Consider the following 26,700-nt stretch of genomic DNA (forward strand, 5'->3'; position numbering starts at 1 on the left):
CCAAGCCGAAGGTGAGACTCACAAAGCATCAGGCCACACCAGGGATGGTCGGTCCCTAGAGCATACAGAAATCATAACAGATTCGGCTCAGCATCAACAATTTTCTCAAACACCTGCTGCTTTCAAGCCTAATTTGAGGCTTGCACTGTCAATTCTGAGTGGTAAATGAGGTCCTGATCTCTGAGAACTTTGGACCTTTTGATTATATAAAGCTAATATTGCACAGCTCCTGAAAGAAATCTGAAGATGATCTCTACTTAACCCAGAATCCGTTTCCAAAATCTGTCTTCCATACATCCACAGTTTATCAAAAGCATTGCCTATCGCCTTGACAACTTTGCATTGCAGTGAGTTGATGACTCTCATCTTTGCACCCATTACACCATGATCATAGCTAACTTCATGATCATCTTCAGCCATATCAAGCCTACGTCCCATTCTCTCCGTCAGTAACTCTGACATGGAGGTACTCATGTACCTCCGCTACCGTGCTGTCCGCCACAGCAATTGACGTGCTGCACGGTGTTGATGTCCCATGCCTCCCGCCATATGCCATCGAATCAATATCTGGCTAGCTTTGGCCACATAGAGCGCCAACTGCAGGTCTTGGGCGAGGATTTGGTTGGATTGCTCGAAGAGGAGCATGGGGACAGTGTCCGTTCCGCACGTGTTTGGAGGAACGACGATATCTGATCAGGTTGATACATGCTCTCCCTCTTGATTTGCAATGATGAAATTCTCGCTCTTTTGAGTCTCTTTCAAGGTTTTAGTCTCTATGGTGTTGCGTGCATTCGAAGGTAACAGCATCCATTCCTACATAGGAGAGGCAGACTAGATAGCTTGACCTAAACTAGACTCGTCGATCATGATATATCTATGTATGTATTATTATTTGTTGTGTTTGAAGATATATGGGAGCTTTCTTTATCCCTTGCATTACAAACAAGGCTCGGACACGATCATTTACTCGGGATTTGTTTTATACCTATGTGACCCTAGAGCAGAATGAACAGTAACGATAGTGAAAGAACACAAGATTATCGGCTGATAGACTCATAGCATCCTATTTAGAAGGGCGTATAATCGAGGCGTCCCCAACGGTGGCCATGAGATTTATAGATCAACGCAGCCCATCAAACCCGGCAATTCCAACCGAATAACCCCTAGCGCCATACCTTATCTCCTAGCGCCGGAGCAAACTTCTCAAAGAGGAATAGTCGAGATCACACCACGCGCTGACGCGGCTTTATCTCTACACCGTTATAATAACGTTCCCTGTCCCGCCCAGATTGCGATCTGATAAAAAAGTTCCCCGGATTCCAAGCCTGTGAAACTTCCCCTTTCAAAATGCGACAACTGTCGCTTCTCCTATGTGCACTTCCAGCTGTATCAAGCGCCTTGATAACAACCTTGAATCCCACTGCGCCGATCAAAAATGCAAATCATATTTTCAATGTGATTCATGACTCAATGCGTCAGTGGGGGTCATCGCTGCATCACAACGGTGTCTCGTTCTTCCTCGCTGGTGTGCCCGCTGGCACCCACTTCTACCATGGAACCTCGGTATCTGACCCAGTCAATGGCACAGAGTGGTTGGCCTTTGAGCCTGAGCATGCCATGGTTTTCGCGCGGCCACCATGGGGACCTCCACCGCATGGGTCGCCTGTGGATGATGATGCTAGGCAACGCAATAGGGGCCATGGGGAGTTACGCATGCGGGAGGATCACTCTGGACAACATTCGGTCTTCAACGAAGACGAGAACGGATATTTGCATACATACGCTGCAGCAAAAGACCTCCGTTTGCTATATATCGACGGTATGTCTGCCGCCAAGACATCAAAAGGCACGCTTGATTCCCAGGATGTGGTTCTATTCAACGGCTCTTTCGAGGGCGAGCCGGGGTGGATGGGACGTGAAGGCGAGCGCGCAATGTTAGCTTGCGACATGGCTGATAATCAATGGGAGGGTCGGATTGATGGTGTTCTCCGCATGGAGGCGGGCTTTGAGATCATCTTGTGTCATTTTGAGCGCGATCTTGTTCCTGTGCGGATTACGCAGGCTCAGAAGCGTGAAGACTTGGCGTCCATGGATCGTGGGTATGGTGATCGGGATGGTCTTCGTGGGCAAGATGATGGAATGGGACGGCGACCTGTAGGTCCCGGTGTTCCCGGTCGACCACCTCAAGGCCCTGGGAAGAGTCCGAATTCAGCGCGGTGGATGCGTGCTGTGACTGCGCGTTATAATGGTATTGGTGGACGTCGGGTGTCTTTGAATTTCAATCATTTTGTGACGGCCTTCGCCCATGATGTAGATCTGTTTCAAGATGATACAGGTCTTCCTCGATTGGCTAACCTGTCCTATGAGGAATTGGCTCCTATCCGGGCTGGTATCACGGATCTGATTATGAATCACCACCCGGCTGAAGACTGTGAAGACTGGCAGGCCATTGCTGATATGATCGTCACACGATATAGCAAGGAGCTGGCCTATTTTGGTTCTGGCGCCATTGATTCGATCGAAGATCTGCAGTCTGAGATTGACCGCCTCTTTTCTCCCTTCATTGATTACGGTGACCGGGACGATGCTGCTGAGATTGAGCGCTGTGCTACTCAGTTTTTGCCTTCCGGTTTGGAGACTGGAGGTCTTGCCGGTCGTGCTATTTATGGAGTTGCAAATAGAATTTGCTCTGATTTGCTGCGCGCTGGAAAGAAGGCAGATCTTGAGTCGGCTGCTCAGGTTATTAAAAAGCTCATTGGTTATCTTGATTGGGCAACGTGGAAGGAGTGTCGTGGTTGCGCGGCGAATGAGATTTGTGTTGTGCCTATTTGGCCCATGGGTACAGTGCAGGACTATGAGAACCCGAAGTGCAAGGATGCATCTGACCCTTATGGAGAGGGTGGGGAGAGTTATTGGAATGCACCACACTACTGATACATATGCGGTGGGTTCTGTTTACTTCGTTTTTCTTTGCTGATTTCCTTCTTTCCTCCTTTCTTTCCTTGACATTTCAGTCATATTTTCCTACGGCTTGCTTTGTACAAAGATTTTATGATTGGACATATTAGATTTAATCCCAACCTATGGAATATACATCAAAGGTATGTACAGTTATACAAAAGAACACAATAATGTTCAAGGAATAATGCAGAAGGGAGACCATTGTGTTCATCAATTTTTCAAGCGCTAGTGCCAAAAGAGACCACGAGGTCAGGTTCCCGCTATATAAAATAGGAAATTGTTAAATGGTAGAATAGAATGATCCAGGCCTATCATACCTAGAGTGTTTAGTTGGTGAGGGCACCCTTAACGTCGGAGACGATGGAGCCAACAGCGGCGCCAAGGCTGCCGAGACCGAGGGTAGAGAGGAGGCCCTGGACAGCGCCATCAACCTTGATAAGAAGGACGGAAGCCTTGTCCTCGGCGTTGACAGCGATGAAGTCAGCACCGGGAATTTTGGGAATCTTGGACTTGAGCTCGGAAACGGAGGGGGCCTTGGCGATGATGTTTCCGATGGGGCCCTCGAGAGTAGCTAGGTCAAGACCACTGAGGAGACCGAGAACGCTGTGATCGAGCTGGACAACAAGGTCCTTGCCGCCAGCAAGGCCATTGACATCGGTGATGGAGACGACGTTCTCGAGGGAGTTGGAGCGCTTGAGGCTGCCAAGGATGTTCTCAACACCTCCAACGATGGAGCCGACAAGGTTACCGACTTCACCGAGACCGAGTTTGTGGAGCAGGTCAACAACAGGGGCGGTCAACTCAATCAGAACACCTTTGCCGTTGTCCAGGACTGCGGTAACCTTGGTAAGGCCGGAGCCGTTGTTGAGATCAAGCAGGTCGACGGAGTCGGCAGTCTGGATGACCTTACCGACGGGCTTCTCGAGGATATGGGTAGGCAGCTTGCTCATGATCTTCTCGAGCTCAGATTCAGCCTTCATCTTGAAATCGGAGGTTCCGGCCTGGTTGAGGATGCTCAGGACCTGGCCGGGGCCGGCGGAGCCCTGGGTCAGCTCGGGGGTCGCACCGGTGGGAATGGGCAGAGCAGATGAAGATGCCGGAGCGTCGGAGCAGGTAGGGATGAGAGATGCCACGGGCGAAGGAATTCCCGATGGCACAACGCCGGAAGGCAGGCATGAGGGAAGATCCGAGGGCAGAGTTCCAGTGGTGCCCGAAGCAATGTTGGCGGGCAGGGCCATGGCAGTAGATGCCAGAAGGGCGGCGAGGGCGAAAGACTTCATCTTGTCGATTAATGAGTGTATTTAATGCAAATGACTTTAGTGAAAAATGAATGGATGGTAAAAACCCTGATCAAGGAGTGACTTGCTGGTAAGGAATGACAAGATGGAAGTTCTTGGAGTTTAGACATCACAGCAAGACATTGCTTGTTATATACGAGAAGCGTTGTCAGGGGATCAGCATTGATCCTAGACCCTTTCACATGTCCATTGACGTCGTTGGACGCACTCCTGAACTAGTAGATAGCCTGGCGGAGAGGAGTCTGCGCACGTCACAGATGATTGCGATGGAGAATCGAGCGATGCCATTCTTGTTTCATCGGCCAACAATTAAACTTCACGCTGAGTGGCTACCGAGAGCGCCGTTGGATGGGATTGGGTCCGGCAAACAGCCTTAGTTCCACTATAAGCTTCCTAGGAGGTCAATCATCATTAATCACTTTGTAGATCATCCACTCGACTCTTCCCGTTGTAGAAATGGTCGGGGCGAAGTTTCCACGGAGTTCCCACTCCAACTGCCAGGATCAGGCAAAGACATGAATGACATCGTGGGCCCCAATGGTGAAACCCACCTCAATTTTGAGCTGGGAAGCCCCCTGTTCTAGAAGTCAAAGAACATCCGCAGTATAGGGGCTCATTTGCCACATGGTCTGCTCCAATGTGTAATGGCCCGCAATGGTGATCTGTCTCAATCCCCAATCCAACTACGATTGTGTTGGACGTCATGTAGGCAGCAAAGTCAGGCCGAAATCGGCACAGCTGGTACCGGGCTTTCCGGTTCGAATTGCCAATCATGAATTGTCTTCTGGGCTTGGGTCGCTCAAGATCTGCAGTTTATCCGCCCGAAAGATGTGAGAACAAGGTTGAACTCCACGAGGCAATGTCAACGCTGATTGCAATCTTAGCCCTCCACAGGGGGTGGAGATGTCAAATAGTCTGGTGGGTCAACACTTGTCGTTGCGGTGAGGTCTTTGTTCTGTGCATCTGGAAGATTTCAGGATCAAAAATGATGATGATGTCATTATTGCTTCTGTAGGGCTGGTGGAGGAGCCTCAGGGGGGGATTGACAGGGGTTACCATAGTGTGGGCATGTACATCATTATAGGAAGTACTCCGTACACCGCACAGTGTAAACAGACTCGTTATATTCTGGAGAAGGAATCCTAGTGTTGGATTGAATGTACTGCATCGACTATGTTAAGGAAGTGTTCAGGGGAAAACCTTGGAAGTCGAGGTCGTTTTTGTTTAGACCTCTACTGCGTCCGGGGACTTTCAGGGGTAAGCCCTTGGTGGAAAACTCTAGTGAACTCCATTTTGAAGGTTCAAAAGTAGTGGTTTCTCATTGTGGTTGAGTTTGTTGTCTTAGAGTGTGCGGCTTTCCAGTATGGCTCAAGTACTCCGTAGTCGGGAATAAATTATCCACAAAGTGCATCGTGAGACTGTAATAGAGCACTCATCACAAACAAAACGGGGTGGGGCTGATCGTCGAAGTTATATCGAAGAGGACGCAGTACAAACCTAATTCATACTTTCAAATGCTTCTGGTTGCGATTTTCAGGCCCCGGGTTAGCGGATATCTTTTTTGACTCTCTATAGTGCTACCACTATAAAATGAAGACATATTGTCCGTAGGCAGATTTTTGGCATCTTCAAATTGCTTGGGATAAAGCGGTGTCTGACGAAATATGCACTTCCAGGGATATGACTATTTTCATATCAACTCACTGATAGATATTGCTTAGCAAGCTAGGATAGACCATCCTCGTAGACCTATGAAACAAACATGCGTATTAATATCAAGCAATTAAGCTATCGTGAGCCCATCAATACAGCATTCAATCTAGTGATATATTTTGTTATATGTAGTGTGTTCCAAAAACAACATTGTACGGGTATGGCGGATCACCCATATATATATTCCACTATAGTTGAACACAATTCATGGATTCGCACGGTCATGCCTATTGGACTTGGTGGGCAAGTCACTTGATTTGCTCTGACTCGAATTGGATATCAGCAGCAGCCATAGTGCTTGCTATCTAGATTTCCGATGAAACCACCGGTGATTTCGATAACCACTGGTGATAAATAAGCCGTGGGGTATTTTGAGCATAAATATTCTCTCAAAAGAACTGCACACAGGGCTTTTGGCTTCTGTTGGATAAGTTTAAGACAGTCTGTTGATGGTCCATTTGAGACAGCAACAGAATCCCAACCCAGCCGGTCGGTGGATTTTATCCTCATCGACAACAACAATTTTATTCCAGAAAAAAAGAAGCTCCACAATGAAAATAGGATGGGTTTCAAACATGCCACAGTTCTGAGTGAACAAAAAAAGATAACAGGCCCGAGCCGCGGATTGAACGCGGGACCTCGCGCAATATTGCTCAGGTTTTGAATACCCTAAGCGCGAATCATACCACTAGACCACCCGGGCTGTTGTTGTGATATGTCATCAAGTTTATGCTACTTGTACCATTCTGAGAACAGCCATAAGTATCCCGTTCGCGGTGCCCATGTAGTACGAGAAAGATGCTTATTCCGACGTCTATTAAGACGAGATCCCGACCTATCCATTTCCCTAGCGAAGTGGCCACCCTCAAATGATTGAAAAGAAGCCTCTATCGAGCCACAATCAAATAGATGTATGATTACCCTGCCAAACATGGTATAACATGGAACAACATGGTTCGAAGTGAATTGGATCCCCTCGAAGATCACAAATTAGGCATAGTGCCATCAGATAAGAAAGTAGGCTTGGCTTGTTCCTGACTAGTCTAAAGTCAGCTCTCTAGTAAATAGGACGTTACTTTGAAGTCGAGTCCGAATTTACTGGTAGCAAATCACCTTTTTCATTATATAACTGAGCCAGAATGTCGAGATGGTTTCCTCTAGTCTCTGTATAGACACCAAACATCATTCCAAGATGTTTAAAGATTGGCTGTGAATACCGACCGCTTCAGTTGTCGGGATGATAAAAAGCTCTAGTGACTATTCTCTGGCAGTCTCGATACATATACACTCTACACCAAAACTATCTTTGATTTCGCCCCCATGGAATTGACAGTAGCCATCATCCCGAAATGTGGATGAGGTTGAGGAAGTTTATAACTATCTACCGAAGGTATGGACCCGTGAATGCTAATAGCCTGTATCTATATGACTTTGCACCAGGAACCATTGAGTTCTCTATGCTGCCTTTCATTCGTTTTATATCGCGCGGTTGTTGCCGGAGTGTACGGAGTACGCCTTCTCCAAATCCCCCTTTGAATTTCCCATAACTTCCAGCAATAAGCTGGAATTGAGTCGAGGTTACCTTCGGTGTCAAATATTTCAAATATAATTCAAATCTATGCATCAAAAGCCTGCATACCGGAGAACTGAATGTCCTGATTGACAGATAGCGGAAGTCCTGCCACAGGCGGGTGGGCTAGAGCCACAACGACTGCGGAAAGAACACATAGCTCATGAAGTCCAATCTTCACATTGGTTTTCTATAGCAAGAATTGCAAAACCGCAGCAGGAATAGGAGTTTTTGAGCAAAAGCCGTTGGAGGAAAGCCGGGGGATGACAGGTGAGGGGGTCAACAAGAGAGTGGGGGCTGACGCGGAGAACAATTCGCGAATGTGCGTCACACCTGTTTTGGACCATCTCCCTCTCAAGTGTTACGCTCTCCCTTTTCTTCCCAGCAAAATGCAACGCGCAGCACTCCGCGGGTTACCCAAAGCCTCAACTCTTCTTATCACCTTCGATGCATTCGGCACCCTCTTCCACCCCCGCATACCCGTCCCCGAGCAATACATTGCGACCGCGCATCAATTCGGGCTATCCCACCCTTCTATCACCCCAGATAACCTCAAACTTGCGTTCAAAGATACATATCGTGCCCAAGCGTGTCGATACCCAAATTACGGTCGGGCGGACGTACTCCAGGGCCAGTATGGCGGGCCGCGGCAGTGGTGGGAGGAGGTGATCAGGGGGAGTTTCACGCGTCTGTTGTCTCTGGAAAATGGCGCGACTTACCATGAAGAACCTGAGAGCCTAGGAGGGAACAACGAAGATCAGGTCAAGCTTCCTGCTGGCATGGTGGAAGCCTTATTGGACCAATTTGCTGGTCCCAAGGGATACGCGCTCTTTGACGACGTGCTCCCCTTCTTTCGCCGAGTGCGCAAACTAAAGACCGCAGAGAAATGGTCGTTCAATAGGGTTATCGTGGGTGTGGTATCTAACTCGGACGACCGTGTTCCCGCTGTGTTGAAATCGTTGGGCTTGACTGTTGGGGATATGCGCGCCGACCAGGACCGATCAAGTATGGACCTCCCTGGATTCGAGGAACGAAGCATCAAAAATAAGGATACCCAATCGCATAACAATAATCTTGAGGATCCCAACCGGGAGCTTGATATTGATATGGTGATCACGAGCTATGAAGCTGGCGAAGCGAAACCTCATCGTCTGATCTTCGATGTGGCCAGACGCCAGGCTCTAGAGGTTTCCCGTCCGTGGCTAACTCGGGAAACTAAATTCGTGTCTGTACATGTGGGAGATGATTATAAAGAGGACTATCGGGCTGCAAGGAACGCAGGCTGGGAGAGCTATATGATTCGAGAGTCTCCTCCTAGTATTGACGTTGACGTTGACGTGAAGTTCCTTCCGAGTCTCATGGACTTGGCTAAGAAATTGGAGAATTTTCCATAAAGCCGACTACCACAGACGGCAGATTTAAAGTTGAACTTCCGTCTATTTCAATTGTCGTCAAGTTATATCGAACCACCTGTTTGAAATACCATCGTGGCTCCTTGTTTCCTCAGGCATAGCCGTGATGCCCCAGAAAAACACTGAAACAGCATTCAGTTACCTGGGCTGATGATGTGTCTATGCTCTTCACGCCCTGAGCAAGCACTCCAGCATGAAGCTCTCATTCTGAACCAAAGCATATGGCTTACTTTCATTCAACCCAACCCACAACAGTGCTCGATGGTAGAGGGCCCCTACTTGGCTCACCAAGGGGTTTCCCAAAATGCCGCTTTTCGTTCGCAGCAGCACTCAAGGCCTAATCTTGTTCATGATCCCATGCTATTACTGGTTATGGCACATCCAATCTTTGAAATGATGGTATGTAGTAAATAGTGTTTTGGTATCAATTTAGAAGGGAGCTGGCTCTGGGGCAACCCTTCAAACATTTTGTTTCTGGTTTGATGTCACTCCCCTCATGTGTCTACATGTAGGTTTATCGACTGAAATGATCTGGTAGGAATGAATCTAGCCATGAACAGATACCGGACTCCTGGCAGACTAGACATGGATCTGTTGGAGATTTGCTTTCTTTAGAATTAATACAGCTACCTGCAAGACCATACACCGTACGGGGATACTTTTTGTTCACATATGGATATGTAATGTGATTCTCACTTTCTAACTTGATCAACTAGAACACGAGGAAATTGCAACAGACAATGTGAAGGAACCAAAACACAGTCAGTATCTATTCCGTTTCAATTCGGGTGTAAATTTGTGATCCAACAGGATGTCCACTTCTAGACAAATGACAGGGAGGCAAGAAACATCAGGGAGATCGCGGATTGCTACCAGCAATCATTCGCTGTAGAAACTCGGGTTCACACTCGGTTGTGCTCGACCAACCGTGGATGAGTTTGAATGTGTTGTTCTAAGGTTGTACCGGAGATCGCTGGGAAAGATATTAATACCAGGTTCGAAGCGCTCCACTTGACTGAGGAACAGCGTCTGATTATACGCTCCCAAAGCAGCGGGCTTACAACCAGCCTCTTGGATGTGACCAGGTGTCTACCCTGTACTGTGTAAGAGTGACGAATATGAGAGTTAAATCAAGAATCTTACCGGTAACATGTGGGAGTGATAGTCTGTCGTAACCAGATGATCCCGAACTGCCTACATGTAGGTATTCGAGGTATATTGGTCGTCGACGGTCACCATATCACTTGTAATTCCGCCAACAATATTCGAGGTTGAGAATTGTCATGTTGAGTAATGTGGATAAATCTAGAGGGTAGTCCGGTGCATTTGGATGGCAAGGTCGCAAGAAGCAACCTCGTAAATCGTGAAACTTGTTCCCACACGCGCTCCAGTCCATTTCAGATCTCTGGTTGGTATTCCGTGTTTTTCTTCGATTTCAAAGCGTACAGACACAAGGGAGCTATGACGTTATAGCTCATAATGAACTGGTTGATGATTGAACTCCAGATGTGTGGAAGGTGGTAATAGGGTAGGTATGTAATGCTGAAGCGTGCTACCTCTGTTGGAGCAAATATCGAACAGAATCGCCCGGTGATTAGGCGCCAGTTGTCTATCGTCACCTTGTTGACTCGGAGATTGTCTAGCGCCGTCCGGAACCGCTGTTCTGCTTGTCCTTGCTGTCGAGCTATCTCATCTAGCTCCACCGTCTGGTAAAAGTGCTTGCCTCATATCAACTCATCGATGGGCCAGGCCAACGTATGGTCATGATGCTGGTGTATTATGGCCCAGTGATGATGCGTGGTCAAAGTACCCTGAGAGCTGGGATACAAAAGTATGGCCATTCTGCCACGGGCGACGGGGATTTTGAGATCCCTTTCCTAAGGAAGCTAGAAAGATACGGAAGAAAAAGCGAAAACTGTCGCTATTCACTGGATAGCTGGAAACAGACAGAGAGGGGAAGGAAACATGGAGATAGAAAGAGGGTAGGAAGCTATTAGAGGCTTAGTTCAATTTGAGGCAATGACGTCACAAGCCCGTGACGCTAAGCTTTTGTTGTCCCTGCCCAATATGGACTAGCGCAAGGTGGAATGACCCCCTTCAGCCAATCGCCTCGACGAAGATCGCCAGAAAGACCCACACATATCTGGGTGCAATGCCCGGGCTCTCACATTCAGCCCACGGATTACAGGGTAGTAAATGGTAGGATTATAGGTCAACAAAATCTCATCCTTGAAAGAGCATTGATCTCGAAATTAGATGGCTTCTAGGAGATAGCCCCTCCAAGTGTTGCTGTGCCCCTTGAGGAACCAGTTGCCTAAACGGGCAGTGGCGTTTACCCGGATATCGCGGCTCCATTATCTTCGGCTTTACTAGAGCAACGTGCATGGGAATTGTGAGGCGGCTGATAAATTGCCTATCTAGGACTGAAGATTTCGTCATCTGGCTTTTGTTTTGCCTCTGATTGTTTTCTTTCGGTTTCTTTTGCTGTCATCTAGGTAAATGTGAGATTAAAGATTATGCAATATCTGTTCAGAATTTAGCGTGTGCTCTAAGACCCGAAGCTAACTACTATACGTGTACAATATTAGCTTAAAGATGTAGCAAACCACGCCTACTCAATCAGAAGGAACACAACCCCTATGTTCGTCTTGGTTGAGATACCCACTTGGCGCTTGCTCAATTGATTGTTCAGGCTCCTCGGACTGCGCTCTTGAGCAGATGGATGGGACTGATGTTCACATATATGCTTTTTACCTCCCTAAGTTACATACAATGCCTCTGTCTTTGTAGTGAGAGAGAACCCACTCCTCTTCTTTCTCCCCCTCTCTCTTCGTGACCCTCAATACTACCGTATTAGGAAACATTCTCTACGCCTCCATAGAAGCCAGGCAGCCCGGCACCATCCAATGCGACATCCATCGCGAATGCTCAAAATAGTCGGTCCCGCCCACTTAAATGCCTCAGATCTACAATCGACCAATCACCATTCTTGCTCCCCGCAGACTGGACAATTGCCGGCGGACACGCGCGGAAGCAAACCCGCGCTTTAAAACCCGAGATGCGCCTCGAACTCCGATCTTCTCGAATTGTGAGATTACCTTTCACGGATTCGCGAACACATCCAGCTTTCTTTCTTCGCACATTCATCCCAGCAGATTTGCAACCCCACACAGAGGACCCACTCGCCCTCAACATTCAAGATGGCAGAAATTCAAAAGCCACAGGGATCTGTTGTGATCCTTGGAGCTGGAACTCAAGGTAGACGTCTGGCGCACATGGTGAGTGGTGATATCAAATCGCCTAATTCAGGCCAGTCGTCAATACTAACTTCTTGAAGTGGTCAAGCCGCGGTGGTACTGTCCGTCTGGTAGATCTCCAAGAACAACAGCTCCAAGATGGTCTGAAGTACGTGGATCAACTTCGTGCCGATACAAAGGATCACGATGGCAACTGGGGAAAGATTGAGACTTCCCACCCCGATCAGCTGCAGTCTACGCTGCAGGATGCGTGGCTCGTTGTTGAGGTATGACCCAATGACCCCGTCGCCCTCGCGACCAAATTATTGACAACCCCCGCAAACAGTGTGTTCCTGAGAACTTGAAGTTGAAGCAGAAGATCATCACCCAGCTTGACGATCTCGCCCCTGAAGGCACTATCATTGCTTCGAACTCCAGCAGTTACGGAATCTTTGAAATCATTGAGAGTTTGACCTTGAAGAGCAAGAAGAGAGTTATGAGCGCACACTGCTGTATGTCATCGTCTCGTGCTTTATGGAATGTTTTGCTAACAGGTTGCAACAGACTGGCCTCCCGAGACTTCAGGTAATTTTTGTCCCGATTTTCAATTTCAACCATCTCTTTTTTTATATACTAACTCAAACCCCAGCGATTGAAATTATGGGCCACAAGGATAGCGATCCCGCCCTAGTTGAGCTCGTGTTGGCGCAGTGCAAAGAGCACGGATTCTCCCCCTTCCATGTCAAGCAAGACTCCATCGGCTACATTTACAACCGGTAAGTTATTCGCGTTTTCTGCTACCAGGCAGTGATACTTATCTATATTCCCAGAATCTGGGCTGCTATCAAACGAGAGACTCTCCTCGCATTGTCCGAGGGTGTTGCCTCACCCAGTGAGATCGATGCTATCTTCAAGGACGTCCTGAAGACCCCCAAGGGTCCATGTGAGCAGATGGACGTCGTCGGTTTGGACGTTGTGTTGGACATTGAGAACCACTACGCGGATGCCCGCACTGGACTTCCCACTGAGCCGCGCGAATACCTTAAGAAGATGATCCAGGGTGGAAGCCTGGGCGTCAAGAATGGCCAAGGCTTCTACGGCTATGATCAGGAGAAGAAGTGAATATCCTGATTGAATATATATTGAAATCATGACTGTATCCACATAGTATTGAGCGCTCTTTAAAGAAAACAAACTATTTCTATGCTCATATATTCCAGAGATAACTCGCGTTTCAACATGTCTTAGCCAATGACAGATTAGATCTCTTTAGCGCAAAGTTGACGTGCACATCCTGCAGCCAGGTAAGCCAGTAGCGTATTTTCTGCTAGCGCTGACATGTTACCGACATTCCTTCGAATCACAATCGCGGCATCTCATGCATTAGCGTTCAGCGAACATGGGCGCATATCGAAAGACTAGCAGTATCGAAAGATTTCTGGATATATTGGGTTTTGATATATTGGGTTTTCATGACAATATTGACACTGACTACAAGCTTGGTTTGGTTCTTCTGTCTCAATGGGGGGAGTGTCACTCGTGTTGCTGCAAGGTCCCTTGGAGGTCCTGTTCGGCGGTCGATATATGCATTCCATGTGTTGGGAACGAGTCTTATTCCTAATAACGAAGATCACTGCCATCACCAGCGAATCAGCGATCTGATCCACCTGGTCCCACAGCATCATTGGTCTAGTGGTAGAATTCGTCGTTGCCATCGACGAGGCCCGTGTTCGATTCACGGATGATGCACATTTCTTTTTGCTTTTTGAATCTGATTCAGTGACTTGAAGTATTTTTGTTGGAAACTCCAGTATGAGAAAAAGGCATCGGTTGGTGGCAAGACGAGAGAGAATAAGAATTTAACTACACTACGAGCGGAGCTTCAAGTTCTAATGGCAAGACAACAGTGGGTAGGTGGGCTCAACTACGACGTAAAAGCTGAGCTCATCTATGATCTACTTTCGAGCCACTTCCGGTGGATCCGTAGTTGAGGTCTACTCGGAAAACATTTGTAAGCAGTATTGATGTGACGAAGAAAATAATATTATGGTAAAATTAAATGCATTCGTAATACATTAACCCTATCTACCTTATACTTATTGTTTTATCATAGTTAGTAAAATTAAATGCATTCGTAATGCATTAACCCTATCTATCTTACACCTATTATTCACTATAATTAGTAAAGATACATTCATTCATAATGCATTAAGGATATTACTAGGTTGCCTTATACACCCGAGCTCTAAAACAGTAGGCAGTGGTAGGACCTCTATGCATATCATGATCAAATGAAAGATCATAACGGAAGTCCATAGGGGTAATAGGTTAAGAACCTATTACTAATCACTCTGGCTTAGGAATTAATTACTTCATACATAATATTACATGCTTCCTGTCATGTGATTGTAATCTAATTAATTTTGCCCCACTTTTGGGGTGGGTCGTAGGTGAGGTCAGCTTTTGCATCGTAGTTGAGCCCACCTGCGACCTGCAAGACCAAGTCTAAGATTATCAGTCTCATGTTTTCCGTGGTTTTCATTCAGATGGACTCACATGAATTGAGTATTTCCCCAATTTAACATTGTTGGGTGGCGTTCGTAGCCATCGTCAAATATGTAGTAAGGTGATAGAAGGTGGTGCAAGATCACAGGGGAGACAAGACAGACAAAGAGACCTTGGACATGGGCATCGTTGTGGAGTTGCTAAGGCTGATTGAAATCGTTGGTCTTCTGCGACTGTCTCAGGAGTCTCACGTTGCAAACCGATGACCCGATTCACATGGCAATATCCGTATCCTCCCTTTGATAGCGTTGGGCTTTCCAGGTATTCGTACTTTAGCAGCCGCCAGGAAGTGTTGAAAACTGGCAGTGTCAAGATGCCGTTTTATCGGATAGTTACTGGGCTCATTGGAAGGCACAATCACGGATGTTTCCCCTCGGAATCGAACTCCCAAGTTAACAGCGTGTATAGAACGTCTGATGTGACAGGCGAAAGGACATGGTGGCGGCGTCATGCATGAGCCTCACATTTTTGAGATTTCACAACACTTTCCCGCTCGTCGGATGAATTCTTCCTCTTGTTCGCCAGGCAGGCATATGGTATCTCACGAGGTGGTTACGTCGTCGTGGCTATGTACCCTGGTGTGAGGCGATCTGTCGTGTCTCCTCCTTGTCATGTGTTGTGAATGTTGTGGGATCATTATGTTCGACTCCTTAGCTTCTTCTGGCACCATATTGTAAGACAGAGCTGCTGCACGTAGGGCAGCGTGCTTTCATCAAGCTTTTTCTTGCGCGGTCCAATCGGTGGGAGGCGATGAGGTATGAGGGGGATCTGAGGAGAAGAAGCGAGAAAAGGAAACCTCGGCAGTCAAATGAGCGAGTCAAACGCCAGAGTTCCCAGTCACTGCAGCCTAGAAGAAGTACAACGTCGACTTCCCATGGTCCTACGAGTCACTACGCAAAGTGAACAATCGAAACGTTTGAATATTTAGTGGATTCATCATCAACAATACGCCTAATTTCCAAGGTACCGACCTATTTGACCCGACACCGGGGAATCATATCCTATCCCATCGTATCAAAACATTAAAACAACAACTCCAAGCCCATGCACAAAGCACAACAATGAAAGTATCTTCAACCACCCACTCAATCCCACTGACCCTTATCCAACGCACCCAATCCGCCACCAGTGTGCTTCCCCAGCAACTTTGAGATATTGGATCCACTGCTGCGCTGCTTGATACGGAGTTCCTTCTCACGTTCGCGCTCACGCGCAGCAGTATACGAGTTGACAGCACCGCCCTTCTTCGGACCGGACGCTGCAGCTTTGGAAACGCGGCTAGAAGTGCTCGAACTACTAGACGATGAAGAACCAGTGGTAACACGACGCAGGAGCTGTGGAGGGCGGAAACCGATAGGGCCTTCGCTGCCGCCGCCATTGTAGAAGGCGAGCTTGGAGTTTGCAGAGCCAGTGGTTGATGTGGCGGAGTTCGAAGATGCTCGGCGGAGAAGGGCGAGACGGTCGACAACAACTCCACGTGTGCGTCGGGGGTTACTAGGTTTGGCGAAGGTGGTGTCTGGTTGGGGTTGCTCGTCCTCGTCTTGGAAAGATTCCGCGCCGGATTCTTCTTGCTCTTCTTGATCCTGTTCGTCCTCATCGAGAGAAGCGTCGTCTTGGAACGATTCGTATTCGGGGGTTTCGGTGAGGAAGGAGAGTGTTTCACGAATCTCGGCTAGAGTGGCTGGCTTCTTGGACATAGCACTGGTACGAGTGCGACGGAGGTGTGGTGGGGGACGGTTGGCAGCATCTTCAGCTGATGGTTCGAGGGGACGCTTGCGTTTCTGAACGTCGTCCGTATCGTTTGACTGTTCCTGTTGGACAGCATCTTGTGAAGCTTCTCCGTTGGAGCCACCCTCTTCTTCTTCGAGGAAATCGAGGTTGAAGTCATCATCCATTTCTCGATCTTCGACAGCCTTGAAGAAAGCTGCCTTCTTAGGGTTCTCTGCAATCTCGCCGATTTTCTCGTCTGCAAGGAGAGCGCGACGCATTTTAGCGAACTCGCGTTGCTTCTCGCGACGACGTGCGATGTGCTCATCGTCTGAATCGTCGAGATCAAAGTCATCATCTGCATTCTTGCGACGACGAAGGGCTCCAGTAGTGATGTCTCTCATGAGCTTGGCGACATCTTTCTCATCGCGGTTGCGATCGTGGACACTGTGGATATATTAGCATTATGACATTCAAGATAAACCAAGTTTGAACATACGCATTGAGTGCAGCGAGTTGCTTCTCATCAACCACCTCGCCACTGTTGTCATTGATCATCTGGCGATCGATGGCATTTTCTTCACCATCACTCTCGTCGCTATTGCCTCCAAGGCCGGCATATTCATCCTCGGATTCTTCGGCGGCCTCGTCAACAATGTCCTTCGCTTTGCTGTTTTGCTTGTTATATTGTGGGGCTGGGTTCTTCTTCGCGGCCTTGGCCTTCTTCATGACATTGAAGGCGTTGGCATTGATTTCAAAGTCACCCTCATTATCATCCTCCTCAACTTGGCTAAGTTCAAGTGCACGTCCTCTCCGTAGCATCTTGCGTCTGCGGTCAGCGACGGGCGACTGGGCTTTGCCCACAAGGACGGTATCGACAGTAGACATTGGCGGGGTGTCCCTGAACCTCTTGGCAGGATCGAATGGTGAGAAGACAAAGCCCTCATCTTGGGTTGGATCGGGGAGTTCCGACTGGGAGTACTCCGAGAAGGCGTATGGGGCAGGCGACTCGGATACTCGAGTAACACTCTGCGTGCAGACCTCCATGAAGTCCTTCTCATTAGGCTGGGGCTGACTATCTGGGACAAGGACCTCTGAATCTTCTTTGCGAAGTTGAGGAACAGGACGACCAGGATCGGGGAGAGAGAAAGGAATTGTGGAAGACCCCAGTTGGCTTCCCACGCCATTTTCATCCAATGTGGAGGCAAATGCTTGGGTAAGACCTAAGGACATATCGCCCGGCGTTCCCATCCCGGGGAATTTGGGTCGTTCGGCCGACTGTGGAACAAAGCTCGATGCTCTCATGGGCGTTGAGGGTGGTTGCGGTTGATCTTCATCTTCGTCGTCACTAACCACTCGAGTTGGTCGCTTTCGTCGCGGAGCAGGGACTTCTTCCTCTGCATCTGAAGGGGCGGCTTCACTCTCGTCATCAGCCGAATCATCGTCCTCATCAGCCTCATTTTCGACCAAGTCCCCATCCCTGTCGACTCGTTCTTCGTCTTCCTCCTCCTCTTCATCGTCTTCGTCGTCGCCTTCACCATAGCCCTCCTGATCAGAGCCGGAAAGCTCGAAGTCTTGATCCTCGTCGTCGTCTTCATCGCCGTTGCTTTTCTTCCTAGCAGCTTTCTCCAGTCGGCGGATCTCATCTGCCTCTTTGCGTGCTTTATCAACAAGGTTTTCCATGTCGTCCTCCATTGCTGCACGCTCTTCGGCTGTTTCAATGACAACTCCCTTGGCCCTCAGCTCTTCGATGCGCTCCCGGCGTTCTTTCGCAGCCTGCTGCCGAGCCCGCCACAATAGATCCGCAGAGAGCTCTGCAGAGTTCATAGACGCCATTTTGCGACTGGGAGATGTGAGGTGGGCCAACGCCTTGAGCTTGGTCATAGCGGGATCCTCCTGCATTTGTCTAGAGGGGAGGTTTTCAAACGCTGCGATTCGACGGCACTTTCCAGGAGAGGTGACGACCTCAAGATCGCTATCTGAGTCATCTGAGCTTCTCTGATGCGCAGCAACCTGTTGTCTGGAGAGCAGAACCCGGATAGCTGGTTGAGTCAATGGACGATGGACTTTCTTTGATTTTGCACTCTCGCTCTTAGGCTCGGGTACAGGAGTCGGGTCATCCTCAACTGCAGGCCAATTGGACACGTCAGTGCTCTCTTTTGGGGCTAGGAGATCTGTAGGATCAATCAGGTCATCGCCATCGTCATCCATGTCCATATCTACATCAGCCACTTGCTTCTCGGAAGCAGTATTTGGCTTGGGGATATCAGCTTGTCCGAGAACAGGAGAAGTATGCGGGGTATCTTTGGTTTGGGTGCGTGGTTCTCCTTCGGACGAATTTTGTGAGCCGACTGTTGACGATACATTTGCTGCGGGCTGTTCGGCAGGTGAATCGGGTTGCATGAAGTTGAATCGGGCGAAGAGGCTTTCCTTGGTAATCTTCTTCTTTGTCTTGGCCTGGTGGGCAAGCTGCATATTGCGACTCATTCGCTGTGTCTCTTGTCGCATCTCTTCCAGCGCCTTCTTGCTGGCTTTCCGTGGTTGACGAGGCTTTTGTGAAAGCTTGCTTGCAATATGCGGATCTTCAGCACCGCTTTCCTCGCCCGAGAGCATTTCTGAGCTGAATTGCTGCATCTGAGCTCTTCTGGCGGCCTTCTTCTCTTCATCGGCTTTCTCTCGCTCCTCGCGCTCTTTGCGCTTTTGAGCGACAAGAGCCATGAAACGGGCATTTCCTTTGGGCTTCTCGGCGGTATCACTTTCCGCATCTTGCATTTCATTGTCTGTATTCTCGTTCGGCTCGCCTGGAGAGGATACGAAAAGTGGAGAGTCTGCTCTTGAACGGGACGGGGTTTGGCTAGATCTGTTATCGGATTTCGGCGAGTCGGAAGTAGTGTTGTTCATTTTTCTGCGGCCAGCCGTAGGTAGGTCATCATCACTAGACTCGTCATTGGGTGTGGGTTCAGCTTCTGTCTGCTGAGGCTTCTCTGCCTCCTCTCTCTCCGACCGGAGGGCTTTGGACACGCGAGCAAATGCAGAATCTCCATCCTTAGATTCAGCTGATTTGACATTGCCCTGCAGCCTAGCGGCCATTCGACCTTTGGGTCGGATAACCTCATCCGCACTGTCTGAGTCGTCTTCTGAATCGTGGGATGGGGCATTCTCGCGTGTCTTAGTGGTCAAGGCTGCATCACGACCGAGATTCAGTTTGGATACAGCACTTGCTGATTTCGCGACTTGGGTGTCCTCTTCTGAATCGCTATCGAATTGAGCCATAATGGCCTTGATCTTCTGGCCGGGTGTAATAATGTTCGGCGAACCGCCCGCGGGCGACGCGGAGCGCGTCGACCGTGGTGTAGATGGAGAGGACATATTGTGAGTATTTTCGTAAATTAAGGTAGTTATCGGGGAAATATGTTCATAATGTGTTCAATCAATCCAGTGGGCCGGTCTGAGACTTCCAAGGCCGGAACAAATTCAAGTGGACGCCGGGTTCAAGGGCGTATAATCTCAACGCGATGCGCGTTCCTCGCGTTGCTCGGCCCACACGTGACCTTATCTTATCGCCACCTTAAGGGGTTTGCAGCATTTGCATGTGTTAAATGCCTTAGGCAGAAAGTAGAAACCTAATGCCTGCGACTGTCTTTCGCGAAGAGCCTAGGCCTTTGCAACTGCTCAACCGGTGTCGAGAGCGGTCCGAAGCCAGGCATATTCGGCAACAAATGAGATTTCAATTGAAACTGAATGCATGTATCAATGCAGGTCAGAAAATCCTAATCAGTGTTCCCTAGCAATATATCTCAAAACAAGAGCCAAATTCTTTGAATTCATGGCTGAAACAATCTACCGATGGCTTATCTGGACAGTTGGCAACGCGTCCAAATTCTCTCGATATATAGTTCAAAATCCTCCAAAGTATGTATTTATATCGAAGAAATATCCTTCGATTAATGTTATTGACATACATTAATAAGAATTTCATTCCTGGAATATGTAGTAAAACCACCTATTAGCTTTCCCTCTTGCCTCTATAATATAATGTGAAGAAGCAAAAAAAAGAGACACTTGCGCACAGACACTAAGGCGTGGAGGCGAATCTTGATTTCGGAAGTCGGAGAATTTCCCGTTTCACGTCTAACGGCGGACTATATCGTACAACCTACAACCTACAATGTACAACGGTGTAGGCAACTGCAATTCCATTCTACTCTGAGGTAGACATTCAAGAATATCATAATGTAACATTCTCGAGGCAATACCTTGAATTCAGACCATGATATCGGAATCATGACCTGTGTGGCTGAACTCTCCACCCAAATAGATTAAAATGATCTCATGCGGCCGAGACTCCAGGGCCTTGCGCTCGTACCTCTCCGTCTGACAGGGACCTACTCCCAACTGTGAGCCTGTTTTACATGTTCTCATAGTTCTTGCGGGTTTTCCTGAATACCCAGATAGTTACACAGATATCGTAGGTGGTTCGTGAAAAGCGTCATTCGTGTAAACATATAGTAGTCGAACAAGATGTATAGCGCATATGCTACGAGGTATCCGCTGCTTATGTGGAGAAACAAACATATATTAGGTTGTTATATTGTCACACTGTTCAAGAGGTTTCATATAAACCCTGATGTAATGATGATTCAACTTGCATTGGATGCTGCAAGTCTAGGGCTGGCGAATCCTTTTTGTCTTCTATTTTCCGGGCCTGACAGGAAATAACAGCCCGTGGAGGCAAATTGACAGTGAAAACTGTGATTTATGGTCTTTTGATAGATCTGATTCGTGAACCCACCTTTTCCCACGTTTGACGTAGCGTGGCTTCGGAGAGCATCCATGGATCACATACTTTGACATCTGGCCAGTAACGATTCTCTTAGCATTGTGAATAGTCTGCAATGTATAACATAGGGATTCGACGCGTGTACACCAGGACAGGAACATGAAGGCGCTATTAGATCGTGAAGAAGATGCCGTCATTTGTGCACCAGGCATCTATAACATCAGCAGCTCGAGCAATGGGCGTCTCATTTGCAGAATATCGGTGTCCCCGTGTGTTACAGTCCAGATCCATTCTATGTAGATTGTATAAGCAGCACAGAGATCCAATTCCACCTTCTTGCTACATCCCAAAGTAGCCACATTCGTCTCAACAATCCCAGTCCTGGCACTCTGATTTGCGTGTCCATCATGCAAGACTCTTTGGATCAACAATTTCCCAGATATACCTCCACCCGAGGGGCCATCTAATTGATCCACTCCATGATGCCGATGATGCTGCTAGCCGCCCTACCATACTCCAGCCACTGCACCATGCACCCTACGTTGTATAGATTAACTCTATGACGATCCACCCAAGCAGGGATCAGAAGCCAAAATGATAATGGCCAAAAAGCTCTTATGATATCAATGGACTATGACGTAGTGGTCTCTACCGGCATCGTGCCTGGTTACGATCCCTATATAGAGCGTTATGATGGTGGACTGCTTCGATGATATCAGAATCTCTGAACTACTCATATAAAAGCTTGAACCCTCGAACCCCTCTGGAAGTTCCCGAGATTATTACTTTTATTATTCAAACTTGTGTTATTTCTATCTAGAAACTACCTACCACCTACCTACCCTAATCCCGGACCTCAGTCTATCACCGGGACTTGTACAATATCATTTCATTGACATACGTGTTTACGAAGTATACGTCGCAACTTTTGACGAAACCAGGCGCATTGATTCCCAATTTGCAATTCAAACAAACTTTGATTTCATCTCAACACACAACATCCAAACCAACGAACGCAAACCAAAACCACAATGTCCTCCCCGGCCGTGAGCAGAGCACCCCCAAAGTTGGGCTCCAAGGCCGGAACCCCCGCCAAAGCCCGCAAAGGGTCTGGGTCCAGCGCAGCCAGCAAGCCCAGCGCCCCAGCAAGCCCCAAGTCCACAAGGAAGGTCACATCTCGCAAACTTTCCCAAAAGACCCCTGAGCCAATCGAAGACGATATCGAAGAACAGTCAATCCCAGAGACCCCCTCTCCGAAATCGAAGAAGAGATCCGAGCAGCGCCGCCCAATCTCCCCACCCGACGACGCTGCCTCCCAGGCTCCATCCGCCTCCGGCTCCGCTGCCCCTCTCGGTCGTGCTGCATCCGGTGTCGCTGGTAAGGCTAAGGGCCTTGCTGGCCAGACCAAGGAGAGTGCTCAACAGACCTCGGAAACCGTTCAGGATGGGGCTAAGTCTGCTACCAAGACTGCTACCGATAAGCTGCCTGTGCCGCTCGACCTCTCTGCATTGAAGGGGCTTGAGATCGCCGAGGGTGGAAATATCATGGGCCAGGATGGAAACCCCATTGGCAAGGTTGTGGAGGGAGATCCTGAAGATCTCGTTGGACAGATTGTCGGCGATGACGGGGAGATTGTCGATGAGGACGGCGACCTGATTGGTCGCGTCGATATCCTGCATGAGGTCGCCGACCAGGCTAAAGGTGCCGCCGACGAAGCCCAATCTAACGTCGGCAACGTTGATGTCGATAATCCCGTTACGGATATCGCTCAGCTTGAAGGTCTCCCTGTGTCTGATGGCGGTGTTATTAAGGACGCTGCTGGTCAAATTGTTGGCCGCATTGTTGAAGGTGACCCAGAAGATCTTATTGGGTATACCCTCAACGATGATGGTGAGATCGTCGATGAAGAAGGGGATGCCATTGGCCGTGTCGACTTGATTCCTGTTGAGGAGCAAAAGAAGGCCATTGGGGAGACCGCTGGTGATGTCACTGAGAAAGTTGACGACGCCAAGGATGATGTCGAGGATCAGTATGAAGATGCTGATGATGGTCTTTCAACCGTTCAGGCTAAGAGCACCGTCAATGGTGTCGCTGATGAGGTGGAGGACGATGTCTCCGATGTGGAAGGAACTGTCGACCAGGCCAAGTCTACCGGACAAGATGCTGCCTCTGATGCCGAAGACGCCACCGATGAGGTCGACGATGCCAAGCACACCGCTAAAGACAGCAAAATTAACCTCGAAGACAATGTTGAAGGCGCCAAGGGCAATACCGAAAAGATGACCGAAGGCGTCGAGGATACCACAGGAGATGCCAAGGACTCAGTCGACAACACCGCCGAAGACGCCCAGGATGACCTTGACGACAACCTTAAGGGCGGCAAAGACAAAGCCGAAGAGGCCAAAGACACTGTCGGGGATCCTGTTGAAGACGCCCAGGATGATCTTGACGACGACCTTGAGGGCGCCAAAGACAAAGCCGAAGAGGCAAAAGACACTGTCGGGGACCCTGTTGAAGACGCCCAGGATGATCTTGACGACGACCTTGAGGGCGCCAAAGACAAAGCCGAAGAGGCAAAAGACACTGTCGGGGACCCTGCTGAAAACGCCCAGGATGATCTTGACGACAACCTCGAGGGCACTAAAGACAAAGCCGAAGAGGCCAAAGACAGTCTCGGCGAGGCTGCTGGGGACACCCAGGATGATCTTGACGATAGCCTCGAAGGGGCTCAGGATACTGCTGAAAATGCCAAGGAGAATGTCGGCGACGCCGCGGAAGACGCCCAGGAGACAGCCGAGGATGCTGCCGATGATGTCGAGCAACGCCTCCCCAGCGTCAGCACTCTCGAGGGCATGGTCTGCAACAAGCGTGGCTACATCATCGACAAAGCCACCGGCAAGCCTGTTGGTGAACTTATCGAAGGTGATCCCAAGAAACTGGCCAAACTCGGCTCCACCCTCGATGACCAGGGCCAGTTCTGGGACAACCGCGGTAACGTGATCGGCAAAGCGAAGGCCCTCCCCGTTGAAGAGGATGATGATGAGGAGGGTCCCTTCTCCGGTCTAGAAGGCCTTGTCGTCGGCGAAGACGGCTTTGTCGAAGACGAGAACTCCAACCGAGTCGGCCGCCTGGTCGAAGGTGACGCGAAGAAACTGAGCGGCCGTGGCGTTGACGAGGATGGTGAAATCCTCGACCGAAAGGGTAACGTTATTGGTCGTGCCGAGCGTCTCGAACCCGAGGAGGAAGAGCCCGAGGAGGAAGAGGCTGGACCTGATTTCTCTGCTATCAACGGCCGCTTCTGCAACAAAGCTGGCTACGTCATCGGACCCGAGGGATTCCCGATCGCCCGTGTCGTCGAGGGTAATCCCAAAGAGCTTGCTGGAAAGAAGATTGAGGATGGCGAGATCTACGACGGCAAGAAGCTTGTCGGTCGTGTTGAGCTCATTCCTGATGATGAACTAGAGAGCAAGCCTGAAGGTCCGTTCGCTGGCATGGAGAGCCTGTTTGTGACCAAGGATGGATTCGTTGAGGATGACGAAGGATCCATCGTTGGTAAGCTTGTCGAAGGTGATGCCAAGAAGCTTCGTGGTCGTGCTGTCGATGAGGACGGCGAGATCACCGACAAGTACGGCAATGTCAAGGGCCGTGCTGAGCCCTATGAGCCCCCCGAGGAGGAGGCCCCCGCCGAGGAAGACTTGTCTATCCTTGAGGGTAAGGTTGTCAACAAGTCTGGCAATGTGGTTGATCCTGCTACTGGTGCTGTCGTCGGACGCATTGTCGAAGGCGATAAGCGCCTTGCTGGACGCAAGGTTGACGGCAAAGGCCAGATCTGGGGTGACAATGGGCAGATTATCGGCCGCGCCGAGCTGATTCCCGGTGCCGAGCAGAGCAAGGCCGAAGGGCCATTCTACGGTTTCGACAACGCTGTTATTGGCAAGGATGGTGTCGTTCAGGACGGCGAGAAGATCATCGGACGTTTGATCGAAGGCGACGCGAAGCGTCTTCTAGGCCGCAAGGTCGATGAGGATGGTGATGTTGTCGACAAGAACGGCAACACAATCGGCAAGGCTGAGCGTTGGGAGCCCGAGGAAAAGAAGCGCGATGTCAACCCCATGTCTGGCCGCAAGATCACCAAGGAGGGAGAAGTTCGCGATACGGACGGAAACCTCATTGGCAAGCTGACTGCGGGCAACCTGGCCACACTGGTTGGCAAGACTGTTGACGACAACGGCTATGTTGTTGATAACGACGGCAACAAGATCGGCGAGTGTACATTGCTTGAGAACATCCCCGAGCCTGAGCCTGAGCCCGAGCCCGAGGAGGAGGAAGAGGAGGGTCCCACCCCGGAAGAGCAGGAGGCAGCCGCAAAGGCCGAGTCAGACCGCCAGCTCGCCGAGAAGATGGTGTCCATCCTCAAGCAGACTCTTGACCGAGTCAAGCCTGTCTGCAAGCAGATCGAGGAGGTAAGTTTCATCCAGATTTTGATATTGAACCTTTGTAGCAGGAACGCTAACCCAAATCCAGGCCTGCGAGAAAGCCGACCGCACTCCGAAGGAAGAGCTTGATGAGGAGAAGCTCGTTCAAACTGTCAAGCCGCTTCTCGAAGAAGGCGGCCGCATTCTGCAAGAGTGCAATGGAGCCATCCGCGCACTCGACCCTGACGGGCGCATCGCCGCGACCGCCAAGGCGCGCGCTGCCTCTCGTGATGCCACGCCTGAGGAGTATCAGCTTGCCGACTTGATCAAGGAGCTCACAGAGACAGTCATGAAGACTATTGATAACGGCAAGAAGCGCATTGCTGACATGCCCCATGCCAAGAAGAAGCTGAACCCTCTTTGGGGACTGCTCTCTGAGCCACTCTTCCAGATCATTGCTGCCGTTGGCTTGTTGCTCAATGGTGTGCTCGGATTGGTTGGTCGTTTGCTTGATGGTCTTGGTCTTGGTGGATTGTTGAATGGTCTGCTTGGCAGTCTCGGATTGGACAGGTTGATTGATGGACTTGGTCTCGGCAGCTTGACTGATGCTCTGGGCCTGGGCGGGAAGAAATGAAAAGTTGCTGAACGAATTCGGGTTGAGCTTCTCGTTGGCGGTGCGTTTGTGATATTATCTGTTTCGCTCATGTTGCCAGCGTTGATTGGTTTGGCTTTGGTGTTTTTTGTATTTTCATAATATCCTGTATGCATTATGATTGACTTCTCGAGAAGAGAGAGTAATGAACTTAAGCTTGGATTCTTTTCATCTATTCACAAAATATTAATAATCTCATAAGTACAGACATGCAGGGTAAAATTTCCATGCTTGGTTTTCATCAAATACCATTCCTCCTCATGTTTTATTCGTCAAGACTTGCCACATCAACCAAGATAATGATTTGACAAGATATGTATGTAGAAAGGATGGACATGTTCATAATTACAATGGGTAGAACGTTGAAACAAAGATGCACCGCCTGGAGCGT

At 49.2% G+C, this 26,700-nt stretch overlaps 6 protein-coding genes across 6 annotated transcripts; 4 read left to right on the forward strand and 2 right to left on the reverse strand.

The window, feature by feature from the left end:
* Positions 1-1,347: 1,347 nt before the first annotated feature.
* N7457_006225 (uncharacterized protein) lies at positions 1,348-2,934 on the forward strand (the record flags this gene model as incomplete). Its single annotated transcript, XM_057177269.1, has 1 exon — positions 1,348-2,934. One exon carries the CDS (start codon positions 1,348-1,350, stop codon positions 2,932-2,934), a length of 1,587 nt encoding a protein of 528 aa, XP_057031571.1.
* A 353-nt stretch (positions 2,935-3,287) lies between these two features.
* Positions 3,288-4,241, reverse strand: N7457_006226 (uncharacterized protein; the record flags this gene model as incomplete). Its single annotated transcript, XM_057177270.1, has 1 exon — positions 3,288-4,241. One exon carries the CDS (start codon positions 4,239-4,241, stop codon positions 3,288-3,290), a length of 954 nt encoding a protein of 317 aa, XP_057031572.1.
* A 3,690-nt stretch (positions 4,242-7,931) lies between these two features.
* Positions 7,932-8,936, forward strand: N7457_006227 (uncharacterized protein; the record flags this gene model as incomplete). Its single annotated transcript, XM_057177271.1, has 1 exon — positions 7,932-8,936. One exon carries the CDS (start codon positions 7,932-7,934, stop codon positions 8,934-8,936), a length of 1,005 nt encoding a protein of 334 aa, XP_057031573.1.
* Positions 8,937-12,154: 3,218 nt separating this feature from the next.
* N7457_006228 (3-hydroxyacyl-CoA dehydrogenase family protein) lies at positions 12,155-13,312 on the forward strand (the record flags this gene model as incomplete). Its single annotated transcript, XM_057177272.1, has 6 exons — positions 12,155-12,232; positions 12,292-12,477; positions 12,537-12,702; positions 12,755-12,775; positions 12,840-12,966; positions 13,021-13,312. 6 exons carry the CDS (start codon positions 12,155-12,157, stop codon positions 13,310-13,312), a joined length of 870 nt encoding a protein of 289 aa, XP_057031574.1.
* Positions 13,313-15,840: 2,528 nt separating this feature from the next.
* On the reverse strand, positions 15,841-19,831 carry N7457_006229 (uncharacterized protein; the record flags this gene model as incomplete). The annotated part of the gene is made up of 2 exons (XM_057177273.1): positions 15,841-16,909; positions 16,962-19,831. 2 exons carry the CDS (start codon positions 19,829-19,831, stop codon positions 15,841-15,843), a joined length of 3,939 nt encoding a protein of 1,312 aa, XP_057031575.1.
* Positions 19,832-22,273: 2,442 nt separating this feature from the next.
* On the forward strand, positions 22,274-26,291 carry N7457_006230 (LEA domain protein; the record flags this gene model as incomplete). Its single annotated transcript, XM_057177274.1, has 2 exons — positions 22,274-25,705; positions 25,767-26,291. 2 exons carry the CDS (start codon positions 22,274-22,276, stop codon positions 26,289-26,291), a joined length of 3,957 nt encoding a protein of 1,318 aa, XP_057031576.1.
* Between the last annotated feature and the right edge of the window lie 409 nt (positions 26,292-26,700).

The sequence above is a fragment of the Penicillium paradoxum genome (assembly GCF_028828445.1).
Source record: "Penicillium paradoxum strain IBT 22861 chromosome Unknown utg000005l_segment0_segment0, whole genome shotgun sequence".
Taxonomy (NCBI): Eukaryota; Fungi; Ascomycota; class Eurotiomycetes; order Eurotiales; family Aspergillaceae; genus Penicillium; species Penicillium paradoxum.